The 15,905-nt window shown below is 36.1% G+C and overlaps 1 protein-coding gene across 1 annotated transcript; it reads left to right on the top strand.

Annotated features, from left to right (window-relative positions):
* Window positions 1–551: 551 nt before the first annotated feature.
* On the top strand, window positions 552–2,252 carry LOC104227943 (organ-specific protein S2-like). Its single transcript, XM_009780323.2, has 2 exons — window positions 552–725; window positions 1,740–2,252. Exons 1-2 carry the CDS (start codon window positions 681–683, stop codon window positions 2,106–2,108), a joined length of 414 nt encoding a protein of 137 aa, XP_009778625.1. The 5' UTR covers window positions 552–680; the 3' UTR covers window positions 2,109–2,252.
* Window positions 2,253–15,905: the final 13,653 nt, after the last annotated feature.

Here is a 15,905-nt window from a genome sequence, read left to right as displayed (position 1 = left end):
CTAGCTTTGTAAATTCCAAGTCTTAAAAGCTCATGAGTCGTACTACCAGGTCTTGGATAAATTTTTAAATGTTCAGTTATATATTCTCTATTTTCTTATAATCTTAGATGAGTGGTTTTTATCTGTTAGTTGATTTACTTAGCGGGTTGAGTTAGGTGCCATCGCGACTGGTGATTTTGGGTCGTGGCAGTTTTTTTATTTGAATCAAATTATTTTATAATGCAAAAGTTAAGTACAAAAAAAATAAAAACAGAACTCATATGACTATCTTAGGAATGATCTAGCATTAGTCCATTAAAAAATTACAATATTTCACCATTATCTTAGATACTGAAAAGCAATATCACGGATACTGATTGCCAGATATTTGCAAACACTAAAACGTAAATAGGCAGCAGTATTATTTATGAGCAAATGGAGCCTACTTAAATTATTTGGTCACCAATAATATATGAGTCAAAAAAGCTAATAGGGACCTCCTCCTATTTGTTTATGAATATTGTACGTCTGTCATCGGTCCTACAAGAGTGTGTGAATCATATTGAAGCTTCACAATAACTTGTTACCTGCAATATGATTTTATAATAGCTTAACTTGTCTATATAAGCTCATGATATGCTTCAAACAAAGATCAATTAATAGCAATAGCTTCTGAGTCATACATATTCCTAAAAGTGACCATGAAATTGCTTGTTGCTCTAATCCTGCTCTTTTCACTTGCCCTGGTAAGTTTTCATAGATGATTAATTCTAGGCCTCCTTTTGGGTGGTTTATTATTAATTACTACTTCTTTCACAACTGCCTTGCCTTTCGAATTACAATGTCTTTTCATATCAAATTTTAACAATTGAATTATTTAACTTATACTTCATCTTTTTCAATTTATGTGAACATATTTGACTGGGCACAAAGGTTGTCAAAAGACAAAAACTTTTAAAATTTATAATCTTAAACATACCATAATATTTGTGTGGCAATAAGATTGTTAAAACCCGTAGTCTTAAAAATTTTGTACCATTTGTGTGGTTGTCATGAAAATCTTCTATTAAAGGTAATATGGAATCCTAAAACTAAAACAGTTTCCTTATCAGAAATGGGTTCATACTGAATCAAGAGGAGAAAGGTTCGTGCAAAACTGAAACAGATGGAATAGTATATATTTTCGACTGTTTAAAAAGAATGCTTGGTTCTTGAGCTTAACTAACATTTGGATTTTGCACAAACCTAGCCGTTTAAGATCATATAGCTAGTGAGGGTTTAACCTATTTAAACGGACCATTCATTTGTTTTGGCATATCCTTATGAACATGTGTAAATAATAATAGAAATTTTCTGCAAATTACTCTTCAAATGCACTAGAATTTTACATAGAACTCTATCCGCCAATATTAAATATTTACATGCCCCGTACCTACAAAGGTAGATCTAATATTAGAATTCTGTGGGCTCTTTATTTTAGGACGATCTCAACTTTTAATAACTGAGTTCTGAATTTAATTTCTGTATATACTTAGTGAATTTCTTGATACGTACATAAAATTTTGGCAAACATTATTGGGTTCTGCAGAACCCATATATTAAAGCCTATATTTTCCCCTGCATGTACTAAATATTTGTGCATATCAAAATATATATATATATATATATATATATATATACACACATTATGTACTTGAATGTAAAGAATTTCATACAACATATATTTAAAAGTCTTTTTATGGTCTCTCTTTCTCGGGCAGTACACAAGCAACACTGATGCAAGAAAAGACCCTGGAGAATACTGGAGAGCTATGATGAAAGATGAGCCAATGCCTGAAGCAATCAAACATCTTATGCCTCGGCATTCAGTTCCTCTCTCCAAAGAGAAAACTGATTGTCACACATCATCTTCTGTTGGAGGTGAAGCCTTTGAACCAAGGCCTAATCTATCTATCTACCACAACAACGCCAAGCTGAAAGAAGCTGAGAAATCATTACTATTTACGAAAGATTTCGTGCCAAAGTCTAGTGCAACTGGTTATAATGATGCTGACGCTGGTCTTAAACAAGAAAAATCCTTTGCCGAAGATTTTGAGCCTAGGCTAAATCTTTCTGTGTACCATGATTGATATTGCATATAATGAGTACTATGTGTCGTTCTGCTTTGTGTTTGTGCTTTTATGAAACAACAGTGTGTAACCATACTTGATGGTTGTATTGAAGTGTTTCTTTGTGTGTTCTAAGCAATTATCAATATGCTCGGCTTCCTTTTAGCTAGTTTGATTACAACATTTTGTGGGGTTAATATGAGTGGTTACTCAATTTTTACTTTATTTTCTTATATTAAAGAAATTACTCAACTTTACCTAAATATAACGAACGTAAATGAACTATTTTCTGTTACCAAAAAGCCACTCAACTCTTCCGAGGTATCACATAAAGTCACTAGGAGGAAATTAATGTGACATTTTCTATGATAGCCTTTTGGCTAAAAAAAATTAATTAGTTAGTGATTTTCTATGATGCTTAGGCAGAGAGCGATTTTTTTTTATTACAACAAATGATTTAGTGACTTTATATGATACTTAGACAAAGTTGAGTAATTTTTTTAATACAAAAATATTTTAGAGACTTCAGTGAAATAAAATAAAAATTGATTGACTATTAGTGAAAAAGAATTGTCTTGTTTAAGTTGGCTAATTTTTGTATCGCTAACTAGTTAACTCAAGTTGTATATCGTCGGGCTTGTGATCGTTGAGAAGAAAAATAAAAGTGATCGAGGAAGTAATATTAGTATGGGATTTTTACCTTCTTATACCATATATGAAACCTTATTACCCTCAATATTTAAGGTTTCTGTTTATTACATTTCATCATACCAAATTACCATTTATATACCATAATTAATTTAGAGGTATAATTAATTGGCAGTTTCTTACTCCTTAATTAAAGGTGTCCATCTATCCCACGTTTCTCTCTCCCCTTAATTACTAAGATCTGACCAGCCCGTTTTCCCCCTCCCATTTCTTTCTCTTCTCCGTTTCTATTTCTCGTTTCTTTCTTATTCTACTCTATTTTGCTTTTTAATCCATTTTTATAAACATAAAAAAAGTATACTAAATAAGTTGTTGGCTAGGTGATGAATCTCATTTTACCTAGTAATTCATGTAATAATTGCTAAAATTGTAGTAGCTAAATGAAGCTATTTTGCCAGCATAAGTTGACGGAAGTTGTGTTGATTTGATAGCTGTACACAGTACACTTGTGGGTAGTTCTTCAATTACCAGAAAAAAATATCGAAGAGTACATGATCAGCACCACTGTCGCTGCTCCTTTTTACCATCGCTATTAGAGATTTCAGAAGGTGTGTTGCTTGTGGTAGACTTGTAGGTAGTCGTCCGATTGCCAGAAAAGTTGTCGGAGTCGGAAAAGTTCAATGTACCAATCCAATAAACGGTGACGATTTTTGTAGATGAAGAGCAAATTTTGTTGTCAATATTTTTTTTCACATAAGATTGTAGTTTAATTGTAGTATAAATGTAGTAATTTTGTAGAAATTGTAGATAAATTGTAGAAAAATTAGAAAAATTGTAGATAAATTGTAGACTGTTTTTTGCAGAAGATTTTGTAGAAGCTTTAGTCGTTTTGGATTTGTGAAAACAGAAAACAATGCATCTACAATTAGAATACAAATAATCTACAATTTATCTACAAGATATCTACAAACTGGATTCATTGAATTTTAATATCCCAATTCCCATTTCAATTGTAGCATAATTGACAATTTCGACATAATTGTAGAAGATTTGTAGAAGTTTTAGTCTTCCCAATCTACAATTTATTTACAATTGATCTAGAATTATACAATTTATCTACAATTTCTGGAAATATGTCTTCTTCTTCTTCTTCTTCTTCGAGTTTCAATCTGAAATTCAGTCAAAACCAAGTCTAATCTTCACCAAAACCCCTCAAAATTGAGATATAAACTCCTAAACATATTCCGAATTCTTTACAACAACACTCAATCCAAACAAATAATGATTTTTGAAAATCCAAATTTTAATTCAAAGCTTTCAAGCTTTTTAATGGCTATCAATGGTGGAAAATATATAGAAGAACAGATTTTTTCAACTTTGAGTTGTTGAAACTCGAAAATTTGAATTGTTCGTTTTTTTTTTCGAGAATTTGAATTGTAGTTTTGGAGAAAAATACGCAGATGAGAAATCTCCTTTCCCTTTTTAAAAATTGAATTTAATGTAGAATCAATTAACACCAAGATTCTCTCCTTAATTTTAGCGCGTTTTTAAGGAATATTCTGCTCTTTTAATACCTAATAGTCGAATGGTATATAAATTATAGTTAAAGTGTGGACTGGACGGGTAATTAACAAACTATGCACATTTAGGGTAATAAGGTTTCATATATAGTATAGTTAGGAAAAAATCCCTATTAGTATTCAGTTCATCAGCTGGCATTCTCACGTATATTATTATATTTATGGCCAAATTGCTTGCTTGCTTTCCTTTTTTATTATATACATTTTTAAATAATTTATGTCATATTGGTAGGAAGTTTGTCTTAAACTCAAGGTGGAGTTTGTTTCGAAAAGCAGGTGATGACACAGAAGAGAACTTTGAGAATATTGGAAAGGTTTCACGAAAGATAAGCCAATGACTGAAGCATTCCAGCTTCTTAATTGTGCCCTAGCATTCAGTTCCTATCTCTGGAGAAAATTACTTCAATGTTACTCGTTATTGCTGCTGTAGCTGCCGTAAACGACGCAAAGCTGAAAGAATCAAGAGAAATCACTAATTCTCAAAATAATTCGAGCCAAGCCCAACTGCTTACCATAATGATATGCGTCTTGTGCTAGAGATAAGATACGTCATCTTTTCTTTTCTTTTGGTGAACGAATTACTTTATTATAAGTAACCAGTTTAAGGTTGTAAGGTTGGTGCCAAGTATTTTGGTCTATTTAATTCTTCTACGCTATATTGAGAGGACTTTCTGGTATAATATTATAGAATAAGATGGTGTGAACATGTGTCCGCTTGTAGTTCAGATATGTGGTAATCAAATGTGTCACGACCCAAAAGGTTTAACCATGGGATAGTAATGACGCCTAACATCCGTTTGCTAGACAAACCAACATTAGCACAAGGAATAAAATAATTTAACAGCTAAAGACACATTATTAAAGATAAAAAAGTGAAATCTCATAAAATGTATATAATAGATCTACAACCATCGCTGACTAAGTCTATTCCCAAAATTTGTGTCACCATTACATGAGTCACTATTAATACAAAATACAAGATTGCAGTGGAGAGTATAATATTGTTTGATTGTAATGATCTGATCGGTCATTTTGAACATTAGCCTTCCGTTCGGTGGTTCGAGTTCTTGATGTCACACCCGCTTTACCCCAAAAGATATGTGTTGTTGTATTGTGGGTTAGCGAATTTTTTCAATTAAAGTAACAAACTTGAGTAGGGATTATTTTACTTACAGAGTCGCAACTTGAAATTGATTTTGGGTGTTCCAAGTCACCTTTTATTTGAATCCCTAGTCAAAGGAAGGTTTGACTCTATTATTATTGGCCTTCGAAAACAAAGTCTGAGAAGGTGAAAGGTATTCCCCGAGTCTCGTTGTTCTAGCACGGTCGCTTTATTGACTTAAACTTGGCTTTGAATTAATTTTGATAACCCAACAACAAATTTTGGTTCGTGACAACCTTCAAATTGTTCGTGACGGACCACAAATCTGAAATCTGTCAAGTTCAAGATCAAGCTCTCAAGCTCTTGAACCATCATTCGTGAGGAGAAGAATCAGAGGACTACATCTCTTTAGATTTAAGATATTCTAGAGATTGTAACCCCAACACTTGAAATCAAATATAATATTTGTCGCTATATTTCTTGTCTTGATTATTATTTTTCAGAAACGAAATTTAGTCGTTACAAATTTGGCACGCCGAGTGGGACCATCTCACCTCTCATCTCTTCTCTTCAAAGTTCAAGAATACCAAGATGGATACAATAAAATACAACCCTAGATCTGACTCCAAAAGCAGATTGGAAGTTATATGGAGATTGCTGGCCAAATCAAAAGAAGCAAAGCTGAAATACTATGACAAGTCTTGAAGTGTCGTCCACAACTCATGTTTTTGTTCATCTTCTCCAAGAGAAGTGAGATCCTCTTCATACATGCTAGAAAAATGGAACAACATCGCTGAGGTGGTCGAACGAACTTTGGTACGATTTAGCCTTTTAAAAGAATGTTATCGTTAGTCCCACAATCCTTTCATATAGAAAGATGATGACGTCTTGAGCAGCGAATTTGCTCCAATCTCTCCTCATGTCACTCCACAATCTGCTCTCTATCCAATTGATGATCCATACCATTCTTCTTCCTCTGTAGTGGTCATACAAACGATAATTATTGATGCTTCTACCATAGAAGAACAACTTTCAAATTTGATAAAAGCAGTTGAAGGCCTAACAAAGTACATAAAAGATCAAGATGCTAATCTTTCCAAGTTGATGAATAAGATAGAGAGTATGACAGAGGAAGAATCAAGCCAAGCACCTATGAAGCTTCCATAAATTCCAGAGAAAGGAGAGTCCCCTGCAAATCTCGCAACAATGACCAAAGAGCTCCAAGTCTCTTCTGATGGACAGATTCATGTTAAGCAATTGAAGGACTTCATCATAGGGGCTATTAAAGATAATTGAGCCTTCGCCTAAATATTTCCTTAAATACACAAACTCGTACACACAAAAAATTGATAAGATAAAGATTCCAAGTGGATATCAACCTCCTAAGCTTCAATAATTTGGCAGTAACGGAAATCACAAGGAACATGTTGCACACTTCGTTGAGATGTGCGATGATGTTGGAACTTATGATAATCACTTTCTCAAGCTGTTTGTTGGATCTCTCAAAGGGAATGCTTTCAATTGGTACGCAGATCTTGAACCTGGTTCCATTGATAGTTGGGAGCAACTTGAGCAGAAATTCCTCAATCGTTTCTATAGCACGAGGCGCATTGTGAGCATGATTGAACTTACAAATGCCCACCAGCGGAAGGAGGAGCCAGTTATCGAATTCATCAATTGTTGGAGGAGCTTAAGCCTCAACTGCAAAGACCATATTAGCGCAACTTCTAGCATCGAAATGTTTATCCAAGGCATGCATTGGGTCTTTCGCTATATCTTGCAAGGAATAAAATCCTAAAACATGAAAAGTTGGCCACATGTGCACATGATATGGAATTGTGTATGGTTTTACGTGGAGATCAAAGGTTCTCTATCTTTGAGACTCACAAGGAAAAAGAAGTAGACGATGCCGAGAATGGAGGCAAGTATTCATCCAAAATTGAAATTGAAGAGTCCATGCATGTAGCAACGCTCCTTGACGCATGAGCCTAAACTGCAAGTCATGATGCTCCTCGACGCATGAGCCTAAACTATAAGTCATGATGCTCCTCGACGCATGAGCCTAAACTATAAGTCATAACGCTCCTTGACGCATGATCCTAAATTGCAAGTTGTAATGCTATTTGACGCATGAGCCTAAACTTCATGTCAAAGCGCTCCTCAATGCACGAGCATAAACTGCAAGTTATGATGCTCTTTGATACACGAGCATAAACGGTACGCCATGAAGCTCCTAAAATTCGAGCCAAGTCTTCACGTTTTAAATCTCCATAATTTCGAGCCAAATCTTCAAAGTGAAAGGCTCTTCAAATTCGAGCAAAACCTTCAAATTGAAAAGCTCCTCAAGTTCGAGAAAAATCTTCAAATTGAAAAGCTCACCAAAATTGAGTAAAATCTTCAAATTCAAGTAAAGTCTTCAAGATATAATGCTCCTCAAATTTGAGCAAAGTCTTCAAGATGAAAAAGCTCTTCAAATTTGAGCAATGTCTTTAAATCACAAAGCTCTTCAAATTCGAGTAAGATCTTCAAATTGAAAAGCTCTTCAAAATTCGAGCAAAGTTTTCAAGTTGCACAACTCACCAAATTTGAGCAAAGTCTTCAAGTTGCAAAGCTCCTCAAAACATGAGCATGAACTGCATATTACTCCTTGTTTGCACGAGTATAAACTACATGCAAAAAAACTCACACTTTATTTAAACTATGTTATGACTTGATCCTCTTCACTAAGGTACATATTTTTATTCTAAGTTCAATCGCATAAGCTTTAAAAAATGTGTTTCAATGTGACATGATCATCAAACTTCGAGTTGAGTCATCACGTTGATTACTCCAAATAGGCATACGTTGCAGAAAGAAAGAAGGCAATTTGCGTCGAGCCAAAATGGACATTTGATTGCTTCAATGCTACAAGGATGTGATCCATCATTGTCAAGAAAATAGAAGGATGAAAATATTTATACTTCATCTTATATGAAGAATCTAAGTCATAAAAGCAATTGACGCGAAGGATTGTCGCTAACTTGTCTTGAATGCCTTTCCAAGTTCGCTTCATTTCTTCAAAATATGATGCTATCACAAAAGCTTTGTGTAGTTGAATCCAATGTGAATTGTTTCCCCATCATATAGCCTAACTGTGGAATTTCTAATTTGGGTTCCGAAGGTCACGCAATACATGATCTGGAACTTTGACTAATCTAGAAGGTATTATGCCTCAAAAACTTCTATATGCATGCGAAGATGAAAATTTACTGCAGTTAGGTCGAGTTTAGAAATTTTATGTTGAAAGATCGAAAGGGGTTCTTCCATGACATTTATACAAGTTTTAGATCTCCGAGTCTACTACCTGACAGCGCAACCGGATTGTAATTCCGACACTCCTAGCTCAAGATACAATTTTTTTGCCAAAAGTACGTAAATCCGAAAGTTCACTGCAGTTAAGTCGATTTTGCAAATTTTCTGTTGATAGTACGAAAAGGTTTCTGCCATGAAATTCATGGATACTATAGGTCTCTGAGTTTACTTTCTAACGGTGCAAACGGATTGCAATTCCGACATTCCAAGCTCAAGATACGACTTTTATCGCTGAAAGTACACGAATCTGAATGTTTACTGCAGTTAGGTCAAATTCGGAAATTTTTTGTTGACTGTCCAAAATGATTTCTTCCATGAAATTTATATGAGTTTTAGATCTCCGAGTCTAACTTCTGACAGCACAAACAGATTGTAATTCTAACACTCCTAGCTCAAGATACAATTTTTTTCGCCAAAAGTGCACAGATCTGAAAGTTCACTACAATTAAGTCGCCTTCGCTAATTTTCTGTTGATAGCCCCAAAGGAGTTCTATCATGAAATTCATACGTACTGCATATCTATGAGTTTTCTTTCCAACGGTGCAAACGGATTGCAATTCCGACGCTTCTAGCTCAAGATATGACTTTCTTTAACAAGAGTGTGCGAAGCAACAAGACCAACACACAAGACACGTGATGAAATTTAAGAAAGAAATAATTGGGAGTAACGGAGGGAATCCAGTTCTCAAAAAGAAATCACATACTAAAAATACAAATACTTTTATTGCTCCAAGAAATAAGTACTCCATTATATAACATTAGTTATAAAAAAATTGTAAGTCGAGAATCCTAAGCAAAAATTAAAAAACTCTAAAATCATGAAAAAGGTTTGAAGCTAGGGATTTGTTGGCGGCTTGTCTCAACTGCCCCTTTCAGCAGGGATAATTTCTCTACTTCATCATCAGATAATGGATGATTCGCTTTAATGATATAAATATCCCCTTTGATAATGGCAATGTTTTCTTGACTTTTAGCCAACTTCACTTGTTGTTTATCCAAGAGTGCGATGATCTTCTTCTTTCTGAAGGCCAAGGCAGCTAGCTGTTATTCAACACTCGCAAGATTGGCTTGAAGTTTCTCTACAGACTCCCCTTCTAACTGATCGATCACCTTTTGGTATTGATGTCTTTCTATTTCAAACTCGGCGATCTGGAGATCCTTACTTGAATCAACTCCCTCTAACTGATCCTTTATACCTTGGATTAGTAGAGCAAAACTCCTGCGGTCATGATCACGGACTACCCTGAGAGATTGTGACTCTATTCATCTTCCTAATTTAGGTTTTGAGTTCTTGCTTCTCTCGTGCCCACAAAGCTTTTTCTTTCTCAAAAGCATCATACAGCAGATCCATGTCCACTTTCTTCTTGTAGTACTCCAAAAGCAGAATCATAATCTCTTTTCATCTCTTCTGCAGCTAGCCCAACTCTGGTTTGAATCTCAGCCTCCCACTCTATGGTGCTCTTCACGACTATCCTTGGTCTATTGCGGGAGAATCTTGATTATAGAACCACTTAAGATAAGAAGGATTCGTCTTGGTCCGCTCTTGATCTGCCACTATTGTGCTACGTTCGAGTATCTTAGTGCCATTCCAAACACGTTGAGCATAATCTTCACGAATGGGATCCTCTTATGTTGCTTCCCAGATAAAGTTTTCCATAGTATCTATCGGGGGCACTATCTGTTTGTGACCCAACTGACATAGAACTCTCATGGGAGCATATGATTGATAACCTCAAAGCCCCATCAAGATCATAAACGAATGGAAAGATGACTTATAGATGACATATTCTGCGGAGAACCAAGGATAATTTCATGTGATCTGATCATATGTTAATGAGAGAAGATATTCCCTAAAATATACTGGATACTTTTTGGAAAACTGTGAATCTCCATCTCGCTCTTCAATATAGCATTATACTAGCGAACATGATTACCCCAACAAGTACGGTGGTATACCTGATAAGGAAGGCAAAAAAGATGATCCATGAACCACATCTGGAGCAGGAGATTGCAGCCTTTAAAGAAACCTTTTCCTTCCCAGCACCTAGTTAAGGCATGAAAGGTATCTGCTAGCACCATGGGAAGAATGGAGGAAGCATTTCCTTTCATCATGGAAGTGACTATCTCAGATAACTGAATGTTGATCTTCCGATCCTCTCTTGGGAATACCATGCACCCCAATAAAGCTACAATGAATGCTTTCCGTCCATGGTCTCACCATGTGCGTTGGTTCTATTTGTTAACAAGCTTCGTCCCATATTCTGAGAATCCCCTTTCATGTTTGTACCTGTCATACAAGAAATTTAGGCGAACTTTCCCTAGTGCTACATGTGCTATCTCGGTGTGGCTGATCTTCATGCGCTCAAGGAATTTGGTAGCAGTGACATCCCTGGGAGAAAAATGCCTCTTTATTCGACTCTTATGCCCCAAATCTCTATATTCAGTGAATTCCTCCAAGGTAAGAGTCATTTCAAATCCATTGAAACGAAGCATATTATTCTTCTTGTCCCAAAATTAACCAAAACCTCGATGAGTTCTCGCTTAGACTCAATCTCCATAATGTCTACCAAGTTTTTCAGATAATCCTTTATCTATCCTTGCTCAAACCCATCCATGTTGTTCCACCAACTGTAACAACCCGGCCGGTTATTTCATGAGTTACAGCTCTATTTTCCCCATTTCTACTACTTTATGTCTTGTTCAGCTATGATATGTGGTATCGTGTTAGTTGGTTCGGGTTCGGAGTGGTTTTGGAGAAGTTTGAGATGCTTAGTCTCTTTAAAGTAAACTTAAGTTGGAAAAGTCAACCGGGCATTGACTTATGTAAAAAGGGGCTTGAATATGAATTTTAATGGTTCAGATAGCTTCGTTAGGTGATTTGGGACTTAGGAGCGTGATCAGACTATAATTTTGAGGTCTGTGGTAGATTTAGGCTTGAATTGGCGAAGTTGGAATTTTGGCGTTTTCCGGTTGGTAGTGGAAATTTTGATATCTAGGTCGGAATGGAATTCCGGAAATTAGAGTAGGTCTGTTGTATAATTTGTGATGTGTGTGCAAAATTTCAGGTCATTCGGAGGTGGTTTGATAGATGTTTTGATCGTTTGCAGAATTCGGATGTTTTGGGAATCATAGGCTTGAATCCGAGGATACTTTGATGATTAGATGTTGTTTATAGTGTTTCGAAGGTTGGTATAAGTTTGAATAGTGGTATATGACTTGTTCGTACTTTTGGTCGAAGTCCCGGGGGGCCTCGGGGTGATTTTGGATGGTTGACGGGAGGTTTGGAGTTGGAAATTTGCAATTGAACTTGCTGAAGCTCCTGTCATAACTGCACCTACGGCTTGGGGACCGCAGGTGCAGGCCCGCAGAAGCTCAAGGAGGGCCGCAGATGTGGAAATGGGCAAGAGGAGTTGGAATCGCAAATGTGGATAATTGAGCGCACCTGCGCTGCGCACCTGCGGTAGCGCAGGTGCGTGACTTTGATCGCAGGTGCGGTCCTTGGGCGGTTAAGTGAATTCCACATATGCGCACCTGGGACCGCAGGTGCGGGTCCACAGGTGCGAGATTTCGACCGCATAAGTGGTTTAGCTGGGGTAGAACATATAAATTTTGCCCTTCGCAATTTTTGAGTGGTTTTCACCATTTTCATGCGGGTTTGAGCTTGGGAGAGCAATTTGAAGAGAGAATTCAAGAGGGTTACGTGGAGGTAAGATTTTTGGACCCTAAACTTATTTCTATGATGGTTTTTGACTGAATAAGCTTGAAATCTATGGAAATTAGTAGCAAAAATTGGGGGTTTAGGGCTTGGAAATTGGAGACTTTAATATAGGGATTTGAGGGGTCATTTGTGGTCGGATATTGGTATTCTTAGTATGTATGAACTCGTGAGAGTGTAAGGATTCTAGTTTTGTAAATTTTATCAGAATCTGAGATGTGGGCCCGGGAGTCGGGTTTGACCAATTTCAGGATACTTGATGTGATTTGATTATTTTCGCATGGGCTTTGTTCCCTGAGTATATATTGATGTTATGGTTCTGATTTTGGTTAGATTCGGGGCATTTGGAGGCCGAATCGAGAGGAAAAGACTTGGCGGGCTAGAGTTTGGCTTGGCTTGAGGTAAGTAACGCTTCCAAACTTGGTTCTGAGGGTTCAAAACCCCGAACTATGTGTTCTATGATTTCTATTGAGGTGACGAAATGCCAAGTGACGGACCAGTGGGCGTGCACCGTGAGAAATGCGGCCTAGATCATTTTGTGGCACCACTTAGTGGATCTTTTATGCTGATATCTATGTTGTAACTATATGATTAAGTTAATGAGCTGCAAATCATGCTAGTCATCATGTTAAGGCTTCATGCCAATACTGTTGAGACCCGAGAGGTCGTTTCTTGCTGTCATGTCATTAGCTTCATTTATATTCTGTACTCGGTCATGTTCATGCATATTATATCATGCCTCAGTCTTGTTATTGCTATTTGACATATCATATCATTGTTCGGGCTAGTATCATGACATTTTGAGCTCGTGTGTGTGAGACGTGAGAGTATTGACTGAGTGAGGCCAATAGCCGAATATTGATTGACAGTATGGGATCGGCTGCATGCCGCAACAAAATATTGATCATGCCTTTGTTGGCATTGTATAGCACTTGGGCTCAGAGAATCCCCTCCGGAGTCTTTACACCCCCAGTGAGCGCAGTTGATGATATTGAGGGTGGATCTTCCTTGGACATGGATCTTGTCCGAAGTATTGGTATGGAGATGGATCTTTTCCATGAGGCAGGATTGACCTGTTTCCTCAGTACTGGGTTACTTATAGTCAGTGATGTATATATTCCGGGATGGATCTTCCCTGGGCCGAATGGGCCATATATAGTACCGAGTGATTGAGCATCCTGAGTGGAAGTATTATATGCAACAATGATTATGCTATCTGTGCATTGGTACTTAGGGGTTCCTAAGGTTTATACTCTGCATTTTTCATACTGTGTTTATTCACTGCTGAGAATTTACTTGAACTGTAAGCATGTCTACTTTTATGTACAATTAAATGTTGCTACATGTTGAGGTTTGGTTCGTCACTACCGTCAGTCCATAGTTTGTACTTGTTACTTACTGAGTTGGTATACTCATGTTACCCCATGCACCCCTGTGTGCAGATCCAGGTATCTCGGGGCACGGCAGCGGTTGCTGATCACACCAGTTGGAGATTTTCTGTGGAGATTACGAGGTAGCTGCTTGGCTACCGCAGTTCCTCCTTCTCCTTCCCTTATCTTCCTTTAGTATATTTATTTGGATATTCTCAGACCGTGTTGGTCATGTTGTTTCGAACAGATGTAGTAGTTTAGCTCATGACTTAGTGACACCCGAGGTTGGAATTGTGTTTTTTTCCGCTAGATTTTGATTTTACTTTTATCTTATTGAATTTCTGTTAAGCTTATGATTTTCCTTAAGATTTTATTTGAAAAATAGAGTATTTGGAAATAAGTGGCTGGCCTATTATCATGATAGGCGCCAACATGACATGGTTAGATTTTGGGTCGTGATACCAATGCTTTAATAAACTAGGTACTTTGTCGACAATCTTAAACGACGAGTGCTCTTCATCTTTCGGCCTCTTGTCAGGTCTCCCACTAACTGAATCCATATCATATTTAGACAAACAAAAATATGAGGTCAAGTCCAAATTTAAACTCAAAGAAATGACACTAAAAAAACTTTTGGATAAGACAATAGACAAACTGATTATAGGAGGAAGACTAGACTCTAGAAGAATTACTCAGGTATCTTGCCGAGGAAACAAGACATTACAAAAACGGCCAGACAAGGGATAAAATGATAAAAGGTGACAAAGGGGACAAGATGGTTATTAATATGAAAACGGCTCATTAGTACCTCCAAGAAAAACACTAAGGTTGTCTCGGTAAAAATATCCGATCACATGGATAAGCGGCTAAAGATAAATCTTTATTTTTTACAAAAACATCCATTTGGTACTTCGAAAAAAATTCTTAAGGTTGACTCAGCAAAAATGGCCGAAAATAAGGGATAACACGGAAAAAATGTGAAAAAAAAAATTAAAAATGACTATTTTTAAGAAATAGCCCTTCGACACTTCCGAGGAAGGTTTAAAGGTTGTCCTGGCAAAAACGGTAAAAAATAAAGATGGAATGGTAAAAGGTGTTAAAAACGAACAAAGTTATTATTTTTTTACAAAAATAGCCCTTCTTCACTTTCAAGAAAGGTTTTAAGGCTATTTCGGCAAAAGTAGTTCTACATAGGGGAAAATAGTAAAATATTAGCTATATTTACGAAAATAGCCCTTCGGCGATTCTGTAGAGAGGTTTGAAGCCATTTTGGCAAAAACAGTCGAAAATAGAGACAAAAGGGTCAAAAGCGTTCAAAAACAAAGTAGCCATTTTTATGAAAACAGCCTTTCGGCACTTTCTAGGAAGATTTTAAGGCTATTGTTGATACACAATTTTTTTCTATATATTTTTAATATGTATAAATACTTTCAAAATAACATATATATGCATATATAAGCATGCACAAGATTTTTATAATATTCCTATAATTTTAAAGATTTTAAATTAATTTATTTCTTCCCTTTTTACTCATAAAAACCCCAATAATTATCTCTCAAATGATTGTTGGGATAATGTAATCATCTAAATTCTATATTTATACCAAAATATTATTAAAATATTTTTTTTCATTTTTATAATTGCATATTTGCATTTTTTTAGCTAATTTGCATACAATTGCGATATTAGCCTTTTAAAGTATAATTATATTTATATTCATAAAATTTATCTTCTATATTTTAAAAATATTAAATAAATATTGTAAATCATTCTAGTATACAAAAGTATTTTCCAGAAATTATCTGTTATTTATTATAATTTATATAGTGATAAATTAACTATTTAAAATATAGCCAGATTGTGTTTCAATCATAGCCTCAATTAAACCCACTACCCAACCCAATTTCAGGCTAAAACACCCAACTCAAACCCTGAACCCGCCTACTCGACCCAGAACCAATTAAATCATGGTCGTTGATCTGAGAGATCAATGGCGCGTATTAACCCTTGCCTTTTTTAACTCTAAATGACCCCCAACCTTAACTCATTCTC

The sequence above is a fragment of the Nicotiana sylvestris genome, chromosome 6 (genome assembly GCF_000393655.2).
Source record: "Nicotiana sylvestris chromosome 6, ASM39365v2, whole genome shotgun sequence".
Lineage (NCBI taxonomy): Eukaryota > Viridiplantae > Streptophyta > Magnoliopsida > Solanales > Solanaceae > Nicotiana > Nicotiana sylvestris.
The sequence above is the reverse complement of the archived record's forward strand: the minus strand, read 5'-3'. Positions and strand labels throughout refer to the sequence as shown.